General features: G+C 39.8%; 1 protein-coding gene across 5 annotated transcripts in view; it reads left to right on the top strand.

Annotated features, from left to right (window-relative positions):
- INPP5A (inositol polyphosphate-5-phosphatase A) overlaps nt 1–24,758 on the top strand; it is a 419,473-nt gene that overhangs the window by 117,949 nt on the left and 276,766 nt on the right. For 4 of the 5 annotated variants that reach the window (XM_054034302.1, XM_054034306.1, XM_054034304.1 and 1 more), the window contains exon 2: nt 1,867–1,908. The exons of the other annotated variant lie outside the window; for it this stretch is intronic. In XM_054034302.1, the coding sequence (XP_053890277.1) occupies nt 1,867–1,908 (42 nt within the window). The remainder of the gene's footprint in view (nt 1–1,866; nt 1,909–24,758) is intronic. 5 annotated transcript variants of the gene reach the window in all.

Genomic DNA, 24,758 nt, shown 5'->3' with positions numbered 1-24,758 from the left:
AACCCTTGTTTTAAACTGTTCAGTACTACTGTTCTTAGGCCCTGATCCTTACATTTGTGCTTATCTTTACTCAACGAGCTGTCTTATTGAAGTTGAAATGAAAAAAGTGGAGAAGCTGCTGTTACATTGCAGTTTTAACAGAGTTAGGGAGATAGATTATAATCTAAGTGTGAACACAGCAGAGCATGCTGGCATTCTTTTCCTTTTGTGAGCTCCTGGTCTTGAAGTCTTCATATTTTTCCTTTGGAATTTTGTCAACCTCAAAAAAATTATATAAGGGCAGAAAAGAAAGATAACGTTCCTATTACAGCTGGTTGAAAATCTCCAAATTTTGAAATTTCAATAGAAATGTCACAATTCAGCAAGAAGGAAAATTATACATTTTTCACAAAATTGCTAAAAATGCTTCCTATTTTTCTGAGTTGATTGAAAATTTTCTGAATTTAAGATTTTCAGCAAAAAAAGAAACATTTTCAGAAAATTTTCATTAAAAAATTCTCTGTTTGACCAGCCCCAATTCTTGCACTATATGCAGAGTTTTTAGGCACTTGTGGCAGAATTATGGAGGTCTTCCTTTAATAAGCAATCAGTACAAGTTAATAAAGAAGTATAAAATATTCTTAATTTTATTTAACTATGTAAGACCACCACTTGATAGAGAACCCAGCAGAACAGAAATTTCTTATATATCTGAAAGAAGCACCAGCATTGTTTTGTGTTGTGCCTCTCGGTCAAGTAAAAGCCATTTATTGAAGTCTTTTTGGCTTTTCATTTCACTAACCTCTATTCTATGTAACACAAACTATGTCACTTCTTGCCAGTAAAATGTTAGGGAGCCTGCCTTGTGTTTGCAGAACATTACAAGTTCTACCCCTACTCAAGTCTAGCCCAGATTCAGAAGATTAAACAACGGTTTGTATCTTTCTCTAGGTGCTACGTGCAGATTTGTAAACTACTGTACTTCCGTAGTTCTATTCAGAGGGTTACATGTTTCTGAAAGGGCAGGACTTTGCATAAAGAGCTATGTCCTTACAAATAAGGGGTAATCTAGAAATTCTTACCTTTTTTCTTTATTGTAGAGCCTAGGCGCCCCAGTCATGGCCTGGGCCTCACTGTGCTACACACGGTACAAACAGAATAATCTGACAGTCCCTGCCCCAAAGAACTTCTTTTCAACTCTTAATAAAGCCAGAGGTAGAGTTTACAAAAAAGGCTTTAAACCTGAAACAGTTACAAGCTACAAATCTTTTCATCTATGCCAAGACTGTGTACTTTCTACATGTTTATCTTTGGAAGGCGTTCCAATAAACTTTAAACACAGAAAATGAATGCTGTAATTTTTTAAGTCAGTGCTACAAAAGATATCTCAGTATAGTTCAGTGTATGTAACTTGAAGCCATAAGCTCAAATGTATGAAAGATTAGATTTAAACAGTTTACATTGTTTTTGATGTTCAGTTAATTCATAAGTACTTTAAATGCATAAATTAAAAACTATATTATTACAGGATTTAGATTTGAGTAATATTTTCAGCCTTTTCAACTATTTTTACCTTAACACTTTGTTCTGTGTTGCAGAGGTCAGACATGAAATGGTTTTGGATTACCTTTACTGCATTTATACAGGATCTTTTTCACCTTACATATTTGCATTGTTCAGTGGGTATGATCTTGGCAAGAGAGGTACAAAATGAAAAAGGAGATTTCTGAGTGGTAGAGTTCTAGAAAGGACTTGCTAGTTTGTTTTTAATGAGGGGAGGGGGAAACTCTCCATTTGAGTCAATTAAGGAAATCAATGGGTATTGAGATATTCTTTTACAAAATGCTTTGCTTCTGTCTTAATGGGTTTTTATATATTCTTTTTCAGCCAGAAAATTTACAGAAGAATTGGCTTCGGGAATTTTATCAGGTATGGTAAGAATGATTCCACATGAAGTTCTAAAAGTGTATATGTGTTTAGTATAGTTAACAATGAGCCATTTTTATACAAAGAATTTTTGCTTTTTTAAACTGATAGTCATAAGCCGTCTTACTTTAAAAAGCAAAAACAAGTCTCATGAGCCAAAATGTTTGAATGGATAATAAAATTTAATAAAGTATGACTGTGGTTTTAGAAAGTGGTTGGGAACTTTTAATCTTAGTTGTTTTGTTATGATGAAAGGCAGTTTATGGCATTTTATGTTGGGGCAGATTCCGGGTTCAGATGCTTGTCTTTATCATGACATACATAAAATAACTCTGATTCTGCCAAGGTTTCCACCAAATTTTTACAGAAGATGGGGTATAAACTATCATTTGGTCTCAGTTGCCCATTCCAAAAATAAAAGTTTCAATATTTTACAGAATCATTTATTTTGGAATTAACTCAGTCTAAGAAGAGGGACATTAAGGATTCAGAAAAGGGAGTATATCTGGATGAAAACGGGAAAGAAAAAAAACCCTTTTACAAATTGTACGCTTACAATTGTGTTGGCCAGTACAACGTTATGATTTTGCGCTTGTGGAACAGATCTTTATTCTACTGCAAGGTGTCTGATTTTCCTACTGTGCCCCCATAAAGTTAAAAGATTTTATGAGGGTCAGGACCTCAAAGCTCTTTTCCTCACAATATAAAAAAGTTCAATTCCACTCCATATTCCAGAATACATCATAAACTTGAATTTTTAAGTATCAGAGGGGTAGCCGTGTTTGTTGCTTTTTACAGATCCAGACTAAGAGTCCTGTGGCACCTTAAAGACTAACAGATGTATTGGGGCATAAGCTTTCGTGGGTGAAGTGGGTATTCACCCACGAAAGCTTATGCGCCAATACATCTGTTAGTCTTTAAGGTGCCACAGGACTCTTTGTTGCTTTTTGAATTTTTAAGCATAGCAACCAAGAGTAGACCTTCTGTTGTTGTGTACAGTTGAATGAGTCTCTTGTGTCAACCTGAGAATTTACTGCTAAATAAACCTTAGTGTTTTCTGCCATGCAATATTTAGGATGGGGCCAGGGCATTCAGTCTATTTTTTATTCCTGTTTTGATGTTTACCAGAAATGGGGCAATTCTTTTATCCCAAGGCTTTGATTAAACGTGGAGATTCTTAGCACAGATTGACTTAAAAGGCTTATTTTCAGAAGTATGCTAGTAACCAGCACTATCAGACATTTGCAGTGGACATGTTGCATTTTCAGTACCAAATATTGCAGTCAGCCAGAGAGCTGTCCTTCAGGTCTTCACAAAATTCACTGTAATGATAGCTGCAAATTGAAGACAAGAAAATGTATACATAGTTCTGTACCTGGATCGTGAATTAATATGGGACACTTATCCATTCCAACTTGGAAAATGTTAAGACTGGATGTTCTGTTTTTCTTTGAATATTCTGGGCAGACATTCATGAACATTCAGTGGCTGTGGCAAATTTGAACTTTTCTAGCCTACTTCTACTAAGAACATATAGTTGTATACAGTAATAAAAATGAGGCATTGCTGTGTTCCTTCACAGGAATAAATGTGTTACTCATTCTAGTCATGAGCATAAGGAAGAAGGAACAGGAGAGAAGCAGTGTACCTTTCTACTTAGTGGGCTATTTAGAGGAAGACTTTCAAAGGCCTTAAGAGGAAGTGGGTCTTCCTTAAAAGTAAATATTTACTGTGGATTTGATTACATCTTACTGTGCTATATATTTTCTATACAGGAAATACTGTTTTTTTGTTCACTGCAAGCAGTGTGCCACAGTAAAATATGCAGATATAAGGAGGGTCCATTTCCCAAAGAACTTAGCCCTGGTCTACACAGGGGGGAAGGGAGGGATCAATCTAAGTTATGCAACTTCAGCTATGTTATTCACATAGCTGAAGTCAACGTACTTAGATCGACTTACCGTGGTGTCTTCACTACAGTGAGTTGACTGCTGCCACTCCCCTGTCGACTCTGCCTGCACCTCTCGCGGCGCTGGAGTACACGAGTCAATGGGAGAGCACTCAGGGGTCGATTTATCGCGTCTACACTAGACGCAATAAATCGATCCCCGCTGGATCGATCGCTGACCGCCGATCCAGTGGGTAGTGTAGACATACCCTTAGTCTAAAACAAAAACATAAAAGCATGAATTCAGTAAATACTGTGGTAAAGTCAATACCTTGGTATATTTCCTGTTTATTTTTTAAGTAAACATACTTCATCCTATGTTTGCTCAAGATTGTTTTATACAATTCTTGGGAAGGGACTCTAGCAGTGTCTCATTTTTATTGCTGGATTATATATATGTGTGTGTGTATATATGTATATGTATATATATATATATATATATATATAAAATATAAAAAATTAGAACTACTCAACATAAGGCATTACATATTAAACTCCAATAATAAAACATCATTCTTCATCCCATATTGGAGGTAACTGCTGTTAAAGTATATCTCCAAGCCTGGATGAGCATGGAAAGTACATATTTTTCTCATATAGCATGGAAGGGTGGGAGGGGAGAGATCATGGAGTATGAGCAGGCCATGGCAATACACCAAAACAATCCCACAGGGAATCAGGCTGCATTACCCTTTTTATAGTGCTCCCTGTCCCTGGAAATCCTACACTTCGGTATAAGGTGGGCGGTGTTCGAAGAGCAGTGAGGTAGTGGAGCCGTACTGTCATGATGAGGTCCCAAAGGTATTCTGATGCATAGAGCCTCTGTGTAGATAGCCCTAGGGTTTCAGTTGATTTCCCTGAGACCTGTAGGCTTTGGGAGCCAAATCCAGTGCTTTATCCACTGTAGTTGGGGAGGGGCCCTGTTCAAATGACCGGATAAATCTAGCAAGAAGTTTCATAACTGCCTTATTGTTGCTCCCATAGGAGGGAGTGATCTGGTTTGTGATTACTAGTGATGGACATCTCTCAAGGACCTCAGCCAATCCATGTCTTTTGTTTAAAAGTGGGAGCAATATAATGGGATTGATTGGCTCAAAAACTTGATAGTGGGGCAGCCTTTCACCACTTCCTCAGTAGTCGTTAGCATCTGATGGTTTGTTCTGTGGCTTGTGTGATGGGAGTCATATACGAACCTAAACAGATTGTAGGCTCAATCCTAATAATTTTAGTGGAAAAATATTTTCATTAGAATTTGTGCCTTGTTAAATTCTTTTCATCTTTAAAAAGTGGTATAAATTCTATTCAAATGAGTTACTGATTACTTGCTCAATTCATAATATGAGCACTAAAAATAGTTTTTTGCATATTGGCTTGAGAAGAAGGATAAGCAGCTCATATTCTTAAGAATAGTAATAGAGCATAAGGTTTGTTCATTTTCATATGTGCACATTAATAAGTGTGCAAATGAGCAAGACAAAGTATGATCCAGGTGTCATCTTTTAAATGTGCTGATGGTGTTTTAAACAACCTGCTTCTTGCTTCAGACTTGCCTTATGCAGTGTTGATAAAACGTTGAAACTACTGAAGAATTCCCCAAGTAAAAGCCAAAAGGGGTGTCCTTGGAAGGTGCTTTTGGAAACTGCTGGGGCAATAGAAGTAATTTAGGGGCCTTGTAGAAAAAGTAAATAGTAGAAAAATCAATGTTGAATTTCCTAATTTTAAATGCTTAAAAGTAACTAACCCTGCTGTTCCAGTCGTACTGTATAATGAAATTGTCTTGATAATCAACATTTTATCTGGTTCTTGTAGCGGAGACTAAATTATTTAGATGATGTGGTTGTTAGTAAGAGGTTTTTATTGTAATAACTTGTGTTATTAGCTTTGTTTTTGCATAATTAGTTTTTTTTAAATATATTAAATAAAGAGTAGCTTGACTGAGTATCCTGCAGCAACCTGTTAGTCTCATAAAAAGTGGGATTTTCTTTGTTACCTTGGATTTATAACTACATAGTCACATTATATTCCCTCCCCAATCATTGTCCAAACTAAATTAAATTAAAAAATGCCTCCAGATCCTTTAAAACAGTTTTTCCTCCTCTAAGAAAACACCCAGCAATCAGTTTAGATGTATTTTTTACAGTAGTATCTCTACCTCCATGTATTTATCTAAAATTCTCTAAATTTGTTTGCTTATCATGAATGTCACAGTGAAACAGCAAGACTGCTAAGAGTGTTCTCAAGAATAGTGCAGTACAGTTGTTTGAATAGTGATACTTTTATTGTGTTTGGTGGGGCTGCTGTTTGGGGTGCACTTGTAATTATAACGAGAAGTAGCATGATGAAGCTCCATAAAAGCTTTTTGAGGCAGGGACTGTTTGTACAGTGCCTAGTGGAATTGGCCTAGCTGAGGCATCTAGGCACTAATGCAATAAATGTGTCACGGCACACGCAGAATGATGATAAATTGGTATTCATGCCAACTGTTCAACATTTTTTCATTTTAAATGTTTGGTTGCTTTTGAAATATTCTACAAGATTAATATAATCAACAGTACTGGAAAATGACTTTAGAGTCAGGCTTTTAACACTTCTTTGTAAACCTGAAGCCCAGATAAACCACAAACCACAATTTTTTCCACTCCTTCTGAGGAATTCAATTTGCATATATAGTTGTGTCAACACAGTTTGCATAACCTCTGACAACTGAAGGTTAAGTGCTTCTTCTGTAAGCAGTGAAAACATTCTCAACAAAAAAGGAAGAGAAATTGCAAGGCTTATTTTCATCTATTTCTAGAAAGCAATGTCCATGATGGAAACAGAACCTGTTTTTTTCTTTTTCTTTTTTTTTTTTTTTTTATTATTAGTTTTAATAATTTGTTCTAACATTTTTCATCACTCCAGCCTCCTAATTATCTCAGATAACATGCTGATGTAGTGACATTTTCATATGTTGTGTTTTGCTGTTTGAAAAGAAACATTTTTAAGATCCAGCAAATTCAAGATTTAATAAGTTTTTAATACCATGGAAAACTGTCCCATTTATTATTATTACTACTTACAACATGGTGGCTCCCAAAATGTGCATAGGCACTAGAGAATTAACTTAATAGGAACATTTCAGTTTAATTATCATCTATTAAAAATTTAAATACCCTTGCCTATGCTACAAATGAGACCTTAAATTATTAAAAATGAAACAATTTACAAGAACTTTCACTATACTATTTGTCCAAGAACTGCAAAAAAGTAAAAATAGTTAACTCACTTTCCTTTGTAGTCAGTTTCTTGACAATTTAATTTTTGTCATAACTAGTACAATATACTGTTTCTCCTACTGCATAAGAATGCTATTTGTTTAATCCTGGTTTCTACTGGAATTAAAAATGAGTAATTCAGGTTTTGTAAAAGTATTTAAATAAAACCTGAATTTTGGATCAAATTTGGCCTAATAATCCCCCTATAAATTGATTGAGCTATCAGACACTTTGTAATTTGTCTGTTGGCTAATTATCAAGATTTTTGTTTTCCCAAGAGAGTAATATTTCTTAGATTGTTGTATTTTTACAGCCGTATCTCTCCTACCTCCAAATTATCTGCACTACTAATAGCAAAAGAAAAAAGCAGTCCACTAAATATTCATTTTCTAATTTTGCTACAATCTGAGGGTCTTCCTTAAAAGTACTCTTTGAAAAATCTATTTAAATATTGATGTTCACATTTTACAAATTGATAAAGGTACATTTAAATAAAAAACAATATTACCAACCACAAGCATTCAAAACCATGAGTCAGGTCCCAAAAATAATGGATTCATAATATTAATACATTTTTGAGAGGGGAAGTTGCCCTTTTTATTTTGTCTTTGTTACATATTTTCAAGCTTTTTTCTGCAGCCATGAGGACTAGAAATGTACATGATTTTTAATAAAAGGATTCTCATGTAATCATCCAACTCCAGGAACAGTGGCTTTAAGATCAATGCCAAATATTATATAAAATCATAAGAATGGGTCAGACCAATTGTTCCTCTAGTCCAGATCCTGTCTTCTGATTGTGACCAGTGCCAGATGATTCACAGGGAATGAATAGAACAAGACAATTTTGAATGATCCATTCACTGTCATCCAGTCCCAGCTTCTGACAGTTGGAGGTTTAAGGTCACCCAGACTATGGGGTTGCATCCTTGACCATCTTGGCTAATAGCCATTGATGGACCTATCATCCATAAACTTATCTAATTCTTTTTTGAACCCAGTTATACTTTTGGCCTTCACAGTGGGAATGAGTTCCACAGGTTGACTATGCATTGGGTGAAGAAGTATTTCCTTTTGTTTGTGTTAAACCTGCTGCCTATTAATTTCATCAAGTACTCTGTGAAGAGGTAAATAACCCTTCCCTAATTCACTTTCCTCACATCAATCATGACTTTATAGACCTCAGTCATATCCCCCGTAGTTGTTTCTTTTCTAAGCTCAACAGTCCCATTATTTTTAAGTTTTCCTCATGTGGAAGCTGTTCTGTATCTCTAATCATTTTAGTTGTCTTTCTCCGTACCTTTTCCAATTCTAATATATCTTTTTTGAGATGGGGCCACCAGAACTGCACGTAGTAATCAAGGGGTGAGTGGACCATAGATTTATATAGTGCTGTGGTTCTCGAACTTATTTGATTGGGCCCCCTTTCTTTGTGTCTGTAGTGATTTATGCCCTCCCCCACCCCCCACCCCCAAGTACATATACCGCAACCCAGCTCTGAAGGCAGAGCGAAGAGCAGCAGCTGTTTGCATGGTGCCCAGCTCTGAAGGTAGCACCATGCCAGCAGCAGCACAGAAGTAAGGTGGCAACGTGAAAAGTGATATTCGTCAATATCACTTTTCACAGCAGACTTAGCGTCCCATTGCCACCCTTACTTATGTGCTGGTGCTGCCACCACGGGGCTTACAGCCAGAATCCAGGTGAGGGAATAGGGGTGGGGAGGAAAGTTTAAGCCTGGGCTGCCTCCTGGTCAGGGATTGGTGCGGGAGAAGGAGAGCTCAAGCCCAGGCTGCCTCCTGGTGAGCGATTGAGGAACAGGGGCAAGGAGAGCCTGAGCCCAGGTGGCGGGCTCCAGCTATCAGCTTCAGGGCAGCTGTCTCCTTTACCCCCGCCTCCCTGTTATGCACGGCCCCTTCCGCATGAGTCCCTGACACCTAGGGCTGACAGCCAGGTCTCTCTTTAATTAATAATAATAATAATAATAATTAATAAAGGCAACATGTCGTGCCTCCCTTGACACATTCCTGCACCTTCCTTGGGAGACTCGCCCCATAGTTTGAGAACCATTGATATAATGAAATTATGATATTTTCTGTTCTTTTCTCTTCCTTTCCTAAAGGTTCCTAACATTCTGTTAACTTTTTTGACTGCTGCTACACATTGAGCAGATGTTTTCAGAAAACTATTTACAATTATTCCAAGAGCTTGCTTGAGTAGCAACAGCTAATTTGGACCCCATTATTTTTTTATATATGATTGGCATTATATTTTCCAATGCGCAGTAATATACACTTATAAACATTGAATTTTATCTGCCATTTTGTTGCCAAGTCACCCAGTTTAGTGAGATCCCTTTGCAGTCAGCTTTGGACTTGACTATCTTAAGTAATTGTGTATTGTCTGCAAATTTTGACATCCCTCACAGTTCATCTCCTTTTCCAGATCATTTATGAATACATTGAACAGCACAGGTCCCAGTATAGATCCCTAGGGTGTTACCTGGGGTTATCTGAACCCAAAGCTGTGGTAACTAGACTCTATTTTTCAGATAGTGTCAGGAAATAAATCAGTAGAGGACACAGCACCTCCATCTGATAAATGATTGCTACACACAAGACTGCTTCCATCCAAAACTCCTTGTTTTTATTGAGTACAAAGCACACATCTAAAATAGCAATTGGTCTAGAGCACTCCAAAGAAATGTAGTTACCCATAGCCTGAGGTAGTGTCAAATGACAGTAACAGGATTATGGTGGCCAGCCTTCTGCCTAGCCGCTGGGGAGTATTTGTCAGTGACTCCTTGTTCATAGAACATCCAAACTTCTCCAAACCACACTTTCTAACTAAATTCTTTATAGATTTTCTCCAGACATAACTCATAATGGCCCCAATACGCTAACAATTTCCCTATCAACAGCCAGTAATAATTCATTATTCAACTTATCAGGAAAGCAGCTTGAGCAAAACAAACAAACAAACAAAAAAACCCTTACAAACACAGACAAACAGAATCAAGGTCAGTTTTCCATGCTTCTCCCCCTCTAATGAATCTGTCCTTTCACTGTATCTATCCCAGTCAGTAAAACTGCAGCTTGTTTTTTTGTTCCGTCTGTCTGAGCCAAGGCCAGATTTCTGACTCTGTTGTTTTCTCACTTCCAGCTTACGGGGGTTAAGTGCAGACGCTAGCTGCAAGTTATGTCAAATCCAGTTCTCTCGCAACAGGGGGACCATGCAGTTTACCTTTGTCCATTGTGAAAAGTGACCATTTATTCCTACTCTGTTTCCTATCTTTTTAATCAGTTACTGATCCATGAGAGGACCTTCTTCTTATCCCATGACTGCTTAGCTCACTTAAGAACCATTGATGAGCGACCTTGTCAAAGCCTTTCTGAAAGTCCAGGTACACTATATCAACTGGATCACCTTTGCCAACATGCTTGTTGACTCCCTTAAATTAGTGAGACATGATTTCCCGTTACAAAAGCAGTGTTCACTCTTTCCCAACATATTGTGTTCATCTGTGTGTCTGATAAATTCTGTTCTTTACTATAGTTTCAACCAGTTTGCCTGGTACTGAAGTAAGGCTTATCAGCCTGTAATTGCCAGGATTGCCTCTGGGGACTTTTAAAAAAAATTGGCATTTTTTAATCAGCTACCTTCTAGTCATCTGGTGCAGAAACTGATTTAAGCAGTAACTTACATATCACAGCTAGTAGTTCTTCACTTTCGTATATGAATTCTTTCAGAACTTTTGGGTGAATACCATCTGGTTCTGGTTACTGATTACTGTTTAATTCATTAGTTTTTTTCCCAAACCTCTTCTACTGACACCTCAATCTGGGTCAGTTCCTCAGATTTGTCACCTAAAAAGAATGGCTCAGGTGTGGGAATCTCCTCATATCAATTGCAGTGAAGACTAATGCAAAGATTTCATTTAGATTCTCTGCAATGGCCTTGTCTTCTTTGAGTGCTCCTTTAGCACCTTGATTGTCATAAGAACAGCCATATTGGGTCAGACCAAAGGTTCATCTAGCCCAGTATCCTGTCTTCTGACAGTGGCCAATGCCAGGTGCTCCAGAGGGAATGAACAGAACAGGTAATCATGAAGTGATCCATTCTCGGTCACCCATTCCCAGCTTCTGGCAAACAGAGGCTAGGGATACCATCTCTGCCCATCCTGGCTAATAGCCATTGATGGATCTATCCTCCATGAATTTATCTAGTTCTTTTTTGAACCCTGTTGTAGTCTTGGCCTTCACAACATCCTCTGGCAAAGAGTTCCATAAGTTGACTGTGCGTTGTGTGAAGAAATACTTTTTTGTTTGTTTTAAACCTGCTGCCTATTAATTTCTTTTGGTGACCCCTTGTTCTTGTGTTATAAGAAAAGGAGTAAATAACACTTCCTTCTTTACTTTCTTCACACCAGTCATGATTTTATAGACCTCAATCATAACCCCCCCTTAGTCGTCTCTTTTCCAAGCTGAAAAGTCCCAGTTTTATTAATCTTGCCTCATACGGAAGCTGTTCCATACTCCTGATCATTTTTGTTGCCCTTTTCTGAACCTTTTCCAATTCCAATATATCTTTTTTGCGATGGAGCTACCACATCTGCACACTTTATTCAAGATGTGGGCATACCATGGATTTATATAGTGGCAGTATGATATTTTCTGTCTTCTTATCTAGCCCTTTCTTAATGATTCCCAACATTCTATTTGCTTTTTTGGCTGCCGCTGCACATTGAGTGAATGTTTTCAGAGAACTGTCCACAATGACTCCAAGATCTTTCTTAAGTGGTAACAGCTAATTTAGACTCCATCATTTTATATGTATAGTTGGGATTATGTTTTCCAATGTGCATTACTTTGCATTGATCAACATTGAATTTAATCTGCCATTTTGTTGCTCAGTCACCCAGTTTTGAGAGATCCTTTTGTAGCTCTTCACAGTCTGTCCGGGACTTAACTATCTTGAGTAGTTTTGTATCATCTGCAAATTTTTCCACCTCACTGTTTACCCTTTTTTCCAGATCATTTATAAATATGTTAAATAAGATTAGTCCCAGTACAGACCCCTGGGGGACACCACTATTTACCTTTCTCCTTTCTGAGAACTGACCATTTATTACTACCTGTAAGCTGGCGCAGGTTCACCTGGCGGCGCCTCCTGCTGGTCTCTCAGAGAATTAGCTTGATTTCCAGCCTGGAGCGCCCTCTGCAGGCCGGTGATCCACTACCACTTGTGCCCCTGTCCCTCCCTGGACTCCGGTGCCCTGATAGCTGGGGTGCTGCCCCCTGGCAGTAACCCTTTTCTCTCAGGGTCTCCCCTCCCACAGGAACCCCCACCCACTAACCCCACCTCACCTCAGTATAAGGCTACTGTCAGTCCTCGTCTAGCCCCCACGCCCTGGGGCAGACTGCAGTATCAGCCTACTCCTCACTGGCAAGGTTGGGTTTGGACCTGCTGCCTTTGCCTACCCCTGGGCTGCCCTCTGCAACCCCCAGTACCTATTAGCCTTATGCTAGGCTGCAGCCTGGGGCTTTCCAGATTGGATCTCCCCAGCTCCTCTGCCTTTCCCCAGCCCTGCTCCACTCAGGTATCCTCTCTCTAGCTCCCTGCAGCCAGGCCCATCTCCCTCTACAGCTAGAGAGAGACTGTTTGGGCTCCTGGCTCACAGCCTTTTTATACAGGCCAGCTGTGGCCTGACTGGGGCCCAGCTGCGGCTGCTTCCCCATTCAGCCCAGCTTTTAGAGCTGCAGCCCTCCCAGGCAGGAGCGGGTGTCCACCCCGCTACACTACCCTTTGTTTCCTATCTTTTAATCAGTTACTAATCCATCAGAGGACTTTCCTCCTTATCCCATGACCGCTTACTTTGCTCAAAAGCCTTTGGTGAGGGACCTTGTCAAAAGCTTCCTGAAAATCTAAGTACTCTATATCCACTGGATCCCACTTGTCTACATGCTTGTTGACCCTCCCAAAGAATTACAGTAGATTGGTGAGGCATGATTTTCCTTTACAAAAACCAAGTTGACTCTTCCCCCCAAAATTATGTTCGTGTATGTGTCCGACAATTTTGTTCTTTACTATCATTTCAACCAGTCTGCCAAGTACTGAAATCAAGCTTACTGGCCCTTTTTAAAAATTGGCGTCACATTAGCTATCCTCCAGTCATTTGTTAAAGAAGCTGATTTACATTATAGGTTACAGACTACAGTTAGTAGTTCTGCAATTTCACATTTGAGTTCCTTCAGAACGCTTGGATGAATACCATCTGGTCCTGGTGACTTATTACTGTGTAGTTTATCAATTTGTTCCAAAATCTCCTCTAATGATATCTCAATCTGGGACAGTTTCTCAGATTTGTCACCTAAAAAGAAGGGTTCAGGTTTGGAAATCTCCCTTACATCCTCAACTATGAAGACTGATGCAAATAATTCATTTAGTTTCTCCGCAAAGGCCTTATTGTCCTTGAGTGCTCCTTTAGCCTCTCGATTGTCCAGTGACCCCCACTGGTTGTTTAGTAGGCTTTCTGCTTATGATGTACTTAAAAGGTTTTTTGCTATTACTTTTTGAGTCTTTGGCTAGCTGTTCTTCAAATTATTTTTTGGCCTTCCTAATTATATTTTTACACTTCATTTGCCAGAGTTTATGCTTCTTTTTATTTTCCTCACTAGGATTTAACTTCAACTTTTTAAAGGATGCCTTTTTGCCTCTCACTGCTTCTTTTACTTTGTTGTTTAGCCACGGTGGCTCTTTTTTAGTTCTCTTACTTGTTTTGTTTTTTTTTTAATTGGGGTATATATTTAAGTTGAGCCTCTATTATGGTGTCTTTAAAAAGTTTCCATACAGCTTGCAGGGATTTTACTTTTGGTGCTGTGCCTTTTTAATTTCTGTTTAACTAAACTCCTCATTTTTGTGTAATTCCCCTTTCTGAAATTAAATGCTACAGTGTTGGGCTGTTGTGGTGTTTTCTCTGTCACAGGGATGTTAAATTTAATTATATTATGGTCACTATAGACAAGCAGTCCAGCTATATTCACCTCTTGGACCAGATCCTGTGCTCCACTTAGGACTAAATCAAGAATTGCCTCTCCTCTGGTAGGTTCCAGGACGAGATGCTCCAAGAAGCAGTCATTTAAGGTGTCAAGAAACTTTGTCTGCATCCCGTCCTGAGGTTACATATACCCAGTCAATATGGGGATAGTTGAAATCGCCCATTATTATGGAGTTTTTTATTTTAATAACCTCTCTAACCTTCCTGATCATTTCACAGTCACTATCACCATTGTGGTCAGGTGGTCAGTATATATCCCTACTTCTATATTCTTATTGTTTGAGCATAGAAATACTATCCATAGAGATTCTATGATACAGTTTGGTTCATTTAAGATTTTTACTTTATTTGATTCTATGCTTTCTTTCACATATAGTGCCACTCCCCACCAGCATGACCTGTTCTGTCCTCCTGATATATTTTGTACCCTGATATTACTGTGTCCCATTGATTATCCTTATTTCACCAAGTTTCTGTGATGCCTATTATAGCAATATCCTCATTTAATACAAGGCATTCTAGTTCAGCCATCTTATTATTTAGACTTCTAGCATTTGTATATAAGCACTTTAAAAACTTGTCACTTTTTAGCTCTCTGCCATTACGTGATATAATTGAATGAGACTTTTTTTCATTTGACTGTTTCTCATCAGATCCTAGCTGTATTTTATCATCTTCCAGCCTGTCCTCCTTAGTAGGACATAGGGAAGCTCCATGAATAGATCCTCCCCTAAGTGATGTCTCTGTCTGAACCACATGCTCCTCTGCACCTATCGGCTTTCCCCCAGCCCTTCGTTTAAAAACTGCTCTGTGACCTTTTTAATTTTAAGTGCCAGCAGTCTGGTTCCATTTTGGTTTAGGTGGAGCCCATCCTTCCTGTATAGGCTCCCCGTTTCCCCAAAGTTTCCCCAGTTCCTAATAAATCTACACCTTTCCTCCCTATACCATCGTCTCATCCACGCATTGAGACCCTGCAGTTCTGCCTGTCTAACTGGCCCTGCGCGTGGAACTGGAAGCATTTCAGAAAATGCTGCCATACAGGTCCTGGACTTCAATATATTAGCAGCCTAGATTTGGCCTCCTGGACCTCTCTCCTGTCCTTCCCTATGTCATTGGTACCTACATGTACCACGGCCACCAGCTCCCCCACAGAACTACATATAAGTCTATCTAGATGCCTCGAGATGTCTGCAACCTTCGCACCAAGCAGGCAAGTCACCATGCGGTTCTCACAGTCATCACAAACCCAACTATCTACGTTTCTAATGATCGAATCGCCCAATACCAATACGTGTCTCTTCCTAATAACTGGAGTTCCCTCCCCCGGAGAGGTATCCGGAGAGGTAAGAGGATACCACAACATCCTCTGGAAGGAAGGTCCCAACTATGGGATCATTTCCCTCTGCTCCAGTTGGATGTTTTCCTTCCCTGAGACTTTCATCCTCCTCAATAGCACAGATGCTGTCAGACTGGGGGGTGGGACCATTCTACTGTGACCCGGAAAGTCTCATCTGTGCACCTCTCTGTCTCCCTTAGCTCCTCCAGTTCAGTCACTCTGTTCTCCAAAGCCCGCTTATGGTGTCTAAGGGCCAGGAGCTTCTTTCTCCGAAAATGTACACACGTGCCACCTGCCCATAAGGCAGGTAATCACACATGCTGCATTGGGTGCAATAAACTGGGTAGCTCCCACTTTGTTGCTGGACTTCTGCCTGCATTCTCTTTTTACTCCTGCAGTTCATTCCTTTGTTGTTGTTTTGTTTTTATCGGGGGTGTTTTTTGGCTTTAAGTTTAAGGAATGGTAAGTGTATCTAGCCTCCCCCCTCACACTCCTCCCCTCTAAACTCCCTCGCACTGTCCAGTGGACCCATTTCCTGTTTGGCAGGTTTCCTGCTTCTGATGTACTTAAAACATTTTTTGCTATTAGTTTTTGTGTCTTTAGCTAATTGCGATTCAAATTCTTTCTTCCCCAGCCTTATTATACTTTTAAATGTGACTTGTCAGAATTTATGCACCTTCCCTTTTTCCTCAGTAGGAATTTGCCTTCCAATCTTTATAGGTTGCCTTTTTGCTTCTAACAACCTGCTCTTTAGCCTTTTAATTGGGGTATACATATAGTTTGAGCCTCTATTATGAGGACTCTATTAAAAAGTGTCCATGCAGCTTGCAAGCATTTCACCCTTGTGACTGTTCCTTTAAGTTTCTGTTTAACTAGCTTCCTCATTTTTGTGTAGTTCGTCTTTTTGAAGTTACGTGCTACTGTGGTGGGTTTCTTTGGCATTTTTCCTCCTATAAGGATGTTAAACTTAATTACATTATGGTCACTATTCCAGAGTTCAGCTATATTCACTTCTTGGGCCAGATCCTGTTTCATTTAGGAATAAATTAAGAATTGCCTCTCACCTTGTGGGTTTCCATGAGAAGCTGCTCTAAAAAGCAGTCATTTAGTATGTCCAGAAATTTCATCTCTGGATCCCTTCCTGAGGTGGCATATACCCAGTCAATACAAGGATAGTTTATCCTCTATTATTATTGTGTTTTCTGCCTTTGTAGTCTCTGTAATCTCCCTGAGCGTTTTATGATCTCTGTCACCATCCTGGTTAGGTGGTCAGAACTATATTCCATCTGCTATACTCTTATTGTTCAAGTATGGAATTTCTATCCAGAGTGATTCTATGGTACAATTGAATTTAATTAAAAGTTTTACTTTATTTGACTTTATGCTTTCTTTCATTCACAATGCCACACTGCCTCCTGTGCAAATGGTTAACACTTGGTTATAGAGTGCCCATGTTTATAGGGAAGTCAGAATGGACCCCAGAATCCTGAGTTGCAGTGCTAAATTCACATAGATGAAGGATTTCCCAATTGGTGGCTGCAACTCATGGTCCAAGGCAGGTGGAACTATGGAGAAAGGCCTCTGGTCTGGTTGACTTTTTGTTCTCAAAGAAAAACATCAGGAACTTAAAAATCTAATCCACGCTGTTTGAGATCTGGGCTGGCATTATTTATGGGCGTCCTTTAAAGCAGGTGAGACAGTGGTGAGGTCTGCTGCTTTAGAGGGGGATGGCCATAGGTCTTCTTGCTTGTAAGCAGATGGGTTCCACTAGAAGGTATAGACTTGAAAGCCCAAGGACCTATCTTTGACCAGAGAGAATTTGTTTGGGGTGGAGGTGGAGGCTTGTTGGCTGAGGGAAAAAGAGAGAAAGGCCACACACTGTTCTCTTGCGACTATATCTCATCTGTTTGGGCCCTTTTTAAAAGGAAAGGATTAACAGGCTGTGCTTCGCAAGCCAGCTTTCATGTTTTTGCACTGGAATGGTACAATCAAGAGACCAAGTACATGAGGTTGATGTGTCATAGCTCTCTCCTTTGTACATAGAGATGTTTTTGCACTAAGTGTGCAAACCGAGGGAGAAGAGGGAAGACAGGGCACTAAATTAATTGACTACCCTCTGAGAAAATAGCTTTGTAGAGTTTCCCTGTTAAGTTTAAAATTGGAAGACGCACAGCTTTGTGGCTGTTCTTTGCTTTGCTATTTTAAGCATACTCTGATTTATTTTCTTTGTGTTTCTTGGGACTGCCAAAAATAAATTAAATTATCTCTTCATTGCTGTGTTTTTCCCCCCTTCTTTTTCTTAGAAAGGAAGCCACCAAAATTATAGCAATAGAGCAAAATAAAAATAACAATTAGTAGCAATAGGAAACTAGAAATATGTATGTGTGGTGCTTCTATAGACGGACATATTTCTGACTCTACAATCTTTAATCCTATGGTTTGCAATGTGGTTGCAGAGAGTATAATCATATACAGAATTTACTTTTACTTTATTTTTGGTAGGAGTTCTACGACTTAGTTTGCACAGTTACTACTTCTCTTATGATTATATTAAAAAGTTAATGAAACGTGTGATATTTGCCAAGCCTGCTTGGAAAATATTTTGATGACACAGTGAAATAATTTAAGACTGGTTCTTTCATGGCATATAAAGTATTTTATTTGCTATTTTCACTGATATCTTATGTAAAGTCTGAAGCATTTAGTTAACTGAAAGATTTGCTCCTGCAATAGCAAAAGTTTTGATAGCAAATTGACCTGCTTTCTAATCTAGTGGAAGAACATATGCTTTTTTATATTTTGAAAATGCTGTTAATACTTTAATAATATGACCATATAAGAAATTTTCCTATGTGGTTCCTATGCTGTATTTTTCTGTTTCTAGTTGCGGTTAGGTTTTTTTAGCAGTTGAGGTCACAGTTGGTATCTTGGTACAATCAAGATTGGTATCTTAGTATTTTCCAATAGCTGATAGTAGTTTGCCTTTAATACTAAAATAGCATTTCCAGACAGAGCTATGTGAATCCTCCTAATTCCAGTTCCCAGGGTGTTCCATGCATTTTCCTTTCAGTCCACCTCATTTGTGAATTACAACTCATCTACTTGTAAATATTATCTGCTTGGCACAAAGACAAATTTGTGTGTATGAAAAAGCACAGATTCCTAGTTCATAGAGAAATCTTTGGTGTAGTTTGTGACTGTGACTGTAGCTTGTGAAGTAGAGCAAGCAGTTACACTGTGAATGTTGGTATGAGAGAAATAGGTGTATATGAGATCCTGGTTATGCCACAAGAGGGAGGTGCGGAAGAATATTCCCTAAAACTAACCCTAAGGGCTTGTCTACCTGAACACTTATTTTGTGTATAAATCACCCCATACTAAGTGTCCGTGTGGACCCTGCAGCTGCACACAAGAAGTTCCACACTATACTTTGATCTAATCCCATTTTAAAGCTAAACTGCAAGATGCCTTCTTTAACTTCCTGTTGCAGAATTAAGAAATGATTACGTAGCGTGTTAATTTGACTGAACTGATGATTTTACACCAATTTTGCAGCTAACTCATTTAACTGATATTATTTAGCTTTAGTGATCAGTTTTTGTATTTTATTCATGCATGTTTATAACTTTTATTAAAATTAATAAAAAGCATATTGAATCATTTCCCTCTATAAACAGTTTGTGGCAGAACCATTGAGAATCTAGGTGAATCTGCTGCTCCACCTCTGAGTCTGGACAACTCTCCATAAGTTAAACCTCTGGTTTTCACAGTTGCAGTACTTGTGCATTAGAGGTTCTGATAGGTACTGTCACTGTTGCTTGCTTATTAGGTATGGAGCTTTTCAGTATTTAATGTTACTTTTTCTGGACTATTGCATTCAATATCTCCTTCAAAAGTTTTATAGAAAAAAATTATGAATGAGATGAAAAGGTGAGTAACATAATCAGTTCATTTAAATGGCAATGATGCATAGCTTTTAAAAAGCAGGTCTTACATCGTGAAATATTATTTTTTCTAAAGCAGTGCATCATAGCAGAGGCGGCGAGTTATATGGGCCCGTGGTGCCCGTGCTCCAGGAATATTCAGGGCACAGTGGCCGGCTCCACCAATGTTCAGGGCCGAGTCTCTCCCCCGGCTCCCCCCAGAGCATCTCCCAGCCCTGTCTGCTGCCCCCAAGTGATTTAAAAGGGCCTAGGGACCCCCGGCCACTGCCACTGCAGTGAGGCTAAGGCGGCTTCCTGCCCATCCTCGCTCCGTATCACTCCCAGAAGCAGCTGGCACATCCCTGTGGCCCTGGAGGGGTGTGTTTTCTGTGCGCTGCTCCTGCCCGAACGCCAACTCCACAGCTCCCATTGGCCGGGAACTGCAGCCAATGGGAACTGCAGGAGCAGTGCCTGTGGGCAGCAGTGCACGAAGGCCCCCCGGCCTCCCCGCCTAGGAGTCGCTGCCAGAAGGGTGTGCGGGTCGCTTTCAGGAGCAGCCCGAGGTAGGCACCGTACTCCTCACCCTCTCTTGCACTCCAACCCTGCCCAAGCCCAGAGCATTCACCCCAACTCCCTCCCAGAGCCTGGCCCCCGCATCCTCTCCTGCACCCCAACCCCCTGCCCCAGCCCCGAGCCTGCACCCCAAACCCCCTCCTGCACTCAAACTACCTCCCAGAGCCTGCACCCCCTCCTATGCCCCCTCACCTAAACTCCCTTCCAGAGCCTTAGGCAGGTGTGGCGGGTGGGCGGGAATTGGACCCATTCTGGGCACCGCCAAAAATTATACAAACCTGCTGTCCCTGCATCATAGTGATATCACAAAAAGCAAATTGGCATAGATCAGTAGTTAGGGTTACCATATTTAAAAAATTAAAAAAGAGGACACTCCATGGGGCCCTGGCCCCACCCCTTTCCCACCCCCGCCCCAACTCCACCCCTTCCCTGCCTCAACTCCGCCCCTTCCCCAAAGTTCCTGCCCTAATTCCGCCCCCTCCCCTGAGCACCCCGCATTCCCCCTCCTCCCTCCCAGCCATGTGAAAAGGGCTGCCCGAGCGCTACCCGCTTCACGGTTTGCCAGGCAGCCCCCAGACCCTGCGCCCCCGGCCGGTGCTTCCCCAGCGCAGCTGGAGCCTGGAAGGGGAAGTGCCCAGCTGGGGGCGCAGGGTCCGGAGGCATGGGGGCTGCCCGAAGAACTCTTGTTGGAAGTCTGTAGAGAGTTGCCTCCTCACATCTTTTTGTTTTCAGCGGCTTCTATGAGTGCTCAGTCTCTTTATTGCAAAGAAGAGCCTGTAGGCCTCTAAAAGCATCTGGAAATTATGAGAAGCGATCCTAGCTGCTTATACAAGGAACTGTTTCTGCACTGAAAAGAGGGAACAGGGGCCATCAGGGTAGAGAAATGTACAGGGAAGAAAGGAATGAGGTAACTGGGTTAATGTATCCAATAGAAAAGAAGACCAGACAATTGGACATCATATCTGGGGGAGAAGAGAACCAAGCTACAGGGAAGCCTCTGAAAGCAGAGAAGAGGCGCATGAGCTAGAAATATATGAGCAGGGGAGTGATAGGAGAGATAGAAAGGGCCACAACAGAAGTGGAAGAGGAAGTGAAAGGGGAGAGAACTTTTTTAAAAAGAACACCACAAGTTGCATTAAAGACATGCACTTGCATACTTGCCTATTACTTTCCCATGTATGCAATTCCTGTAGCTGCCACAGGAGTGTTGTGCAGTTGTGAACAGGGAAAGGTAGTGGTTCGCCTGGTCACAGATGGATTGGGAGGTTGTCTACAAAATGCATTTTCTATAAATATGTAGTTGATACCCTGGCTAGGTTTGAGACCACCTGTTAGACATGATGGGCCATCTTTGCATCTCAGGTGGTGATACAGCTCAGTCTAGGACTCGTGTTAATCTAGTTTCTATATTTTATACTGTCTTGTATAACAACTTATTCCGCAGTGTCTTCTAACTGTGAAGTGTTGAACTAGGTCATATGAGTGGGATAATTATGATGTCACCGAGTATATTCTGAAAGGGTGTTGTGAAACTATTGTGTATGACACAATATTTTCATGGCAGTCAATCATTCAGTGAGACTGTACCACCTAAATGAGCTGTGTGTGAAGCAAAGTCAGTGCATTGTAACAGACTGCAGTCATTTGATGCAGTACAACAACCCTTTTAGCCTCAGTAGTACCATAGGCAGCGGCACACTGGTGGTGTTACAGGTTTTGTTACTTACAACTGTGCAATATTTTTTACTTCTGTCTGGGAAGTTCAACATGACATTCTGCTAAAGTATATTGCATAATTGTTCATTCATTAGAAAGCAGTGATGTAGACATGTAATGATGTACAGTTGTTGGAGGGGGTCTCAAGGATCACAAGATTAACTCTAGTTTTTAGTGTTTAAAGAGAATGCAGTTCACACAGCTGAACAGAATCTATAGACATAAAGATACTTTTGAAAATTTTCTTGCAAGCCGGTATATGTTGTACCACACGTTTCATAGAATAGAACATGCAGTCAGGGTGGAAAAGTAAATAAAATAGAGACGTTCTGATAATGAGGCATAATTCAGTGAGATCCTAATAAGGTGAACAGTTTGAAAAAACACTGCTGTAGAATATTGCTTTAGCCGTGTCTCTGGCTGAGGACATGTTGGGGATTATGCTCTAGGCAGGTGTTAAGCTTGAGAGTGCATGGATGAGGAAACTCAAAGAGAATCTGCAGAACCAGACGTAATGGAGAAGGGGAATGTAGTGGGAGCTAAACCAGAGAGGGGGTGAAATTCCAGAGGGAGATCCGAAGTGTTGGGGCAAACTCCAGAGAAGGAAAGTGGGGAGCTAGAGATAGTGGAACATGAGCAGTGGGGAGAAAGGGGGAGGAGGGGAAAATATAAAGAGGTGATGTAGGCACAGGGTGACCAGACATCCCAATATTAGGGGCTTTGTCTTATATTGTCTTATATATAATATGCAACTATGCCCCCCCCCCCCCCCCCCCGAAAAAAAAGTGTCACGAGTTTTCACACTTGCTATCTGTCACCTTATGTAGGGAACTGGGAGCAGGGAGCAAGATGTGTGTGGCAAACTTAAGGGAGAGCCAGTTCAGAAGGATGGGGAAAAATAATAGATTTGACATGGAAGAGGAGCAAGGAACTTGAACAATTGGATAACCTCAGAAGTATGTAAATGAGGTAACGAGTATTTACTGATATGCAAATTGGGATATTTCATCACATGTACAGAATGTCCAGCTTTCCAATTTTGCAGACTTAACAGGTATGAGCAAGAGAAAAATAGGAGGAATGTGGTACGCTCCAGAAGTACAACTGATGAACCCTGTTATATGGGTGGCCCCACGTTTCTGGAAGAAATGCTTTTTGTTAATCCGACATGTGGACTTTCTCCATCTGCACTGGATCAGTATTGACAAAATGACCCCTTGGAAATGTGTAGTAATTTTAGAAAATTTCTTGGTAATCAAGGGTATGGCAGAACTTGTTAGTCAGCATAAAAGAAATAAAATCTTTAGAGGTAGAATGTTTTCTGACCCATCTAGCAGGTGACCATATTGCTTAATATGTTTGAGACTAATTAGAACTTCTATTTGTATTACAAAGCAAAATAAAAGTGCTTGCCTAAAAGCTAGGGGTCAAGTTAACATTCTCGCATGTGCAATTAGTTTCTCTTCTGTGCAGCATAGCCTGTACATTTAATTTTGGGGGGAAAGACAAAAACAGCATCTCAGAAAGTTCCTTCTTTAATAATTACAGTAGATCTCATCCTATTTGTTAACTTTCAAAGGAAGACTTTAACGGGAGGGTTTAATTACAAAGATCGGCAAGCCTTAAATGTTTAAAACTGGGCTTGTTTCAGATAGATATTTGAATTGAGCTCCAAATTCCCCAAGTGAAGACGAAAACAGCTGTCTACCGTATAAATGTAACAGAACCTAGGTGTTCTTGGTTTTTTTTTTTTTTAAGGTATAGCTGAATGTTTCTCTAAGGTATATTTTCACTAAAGATTTATTTGGTTCACTGACTTCGGTTCAAGTGGAAAAGACTTGAGGGCAGCCTGGCTGGCTGAATAGGAAAAAAACTGCTCTTTTATCATACATGGGCCTGCAGCCAGCCCTGTTAGTGACATCATGGAAACTTGTGGTATCCTGTGTATATAGTAGTAAGAAAATGTGTTGCCCACATAGACTGTCTCTTTGGTGCTGTTATGATACAGCAACAAGCTGTGACTTGGCATGCCATTTCTAACAGACAGTAATTTAAATAACATATCATTATAATTTCTAAATAAAGAGACTTGAATTTTTTCAAATATGTGTTTTTGAGTCCAGTGAAGGGGAGAGTTGTCAGAGAAACATGCTTCTCAAAACCATGTCGCCATTTCCCCTTTTAAATTTGTGACTACTCACAGCGAGTTGCATTTAAATCACATTGAATTTGCTGAATCATTGCTTGAAATGGTATTTATACCCATATTCTGAATATACCCAGTTCCCTGAAACTGAGGCTAGAAATCTTAGGACCAAATCATGTTCACTTTACCCACATGAGGTGTCAGAGTGCTTGCTTGTTAGGGAAAGCAAATGGGATTTGATATTACAAAATTATGCAAGACTTCCATATTTTGGGGATTGGGCCAAATATAAGTAATTCCTTTTCTTCTTATTGCTGCTTTTGACTATGTTAGTGTATGGTACATAAATAGATTACTTTTACATTTTGAAAACAATCACAATACATTTTAGTTTTTAACATTGCCTATTACTTGTGAAGATGGACAGTATATCAGGCAATGAATTACACAGTCTGTTCCCCAGAAAAAAGCAATTACAGTATATTGAACAACAGAATGATTGCCAGAATTCCTTATTATATTTGCAGTCCTTCACCTTACTTAGCAAGAGTGGGAAAATAGCCTTGTCAAAGAGGTGAGACACCCTCTTTTAGACTACTACTTTTTGTCAAAAAATCAAGTGTGGAAATATATATAAAAAAACTTCTAGGGGCCAGTTGAAATTGTAATAGTCTTAAAGCATTTAAACCATCTGTGAAAAATAGGTAATATTATTATGTAAAATAAATTGTACACATTTTAAAATGTTAAAGGCTGCGGTAAAACTAATAACTATTTTTTCTTACTAATTAAAAAAGAATCTCAGTTTTGAGGGGCAACCGTATTGTGTATGTTACAGATCGTAATACAATTAAAGGCCCATATTTGTGTGTTGTATAATACATATTTGAATATGTGTGTTGT

This window comes from Malaclemys terrapin, chromosome 7 (assembly GCF_027887155.1).
Source record: "Malaclemys terrapin pileata isolate rMalTer1 chromosome 7, rMalTer1.hap1, whole genome shotgun sequence".
NCBI classification, from domain to species: Eukaryota; Metazoa; Chordata; order Testudines; family Emydidae; genus Malaclemys; species Malaclemys terrapin.
Note: the sequence above shows the minus strand (reverse complement) of the source record. Positions and strands in the feature narration are given on the sequence as shown.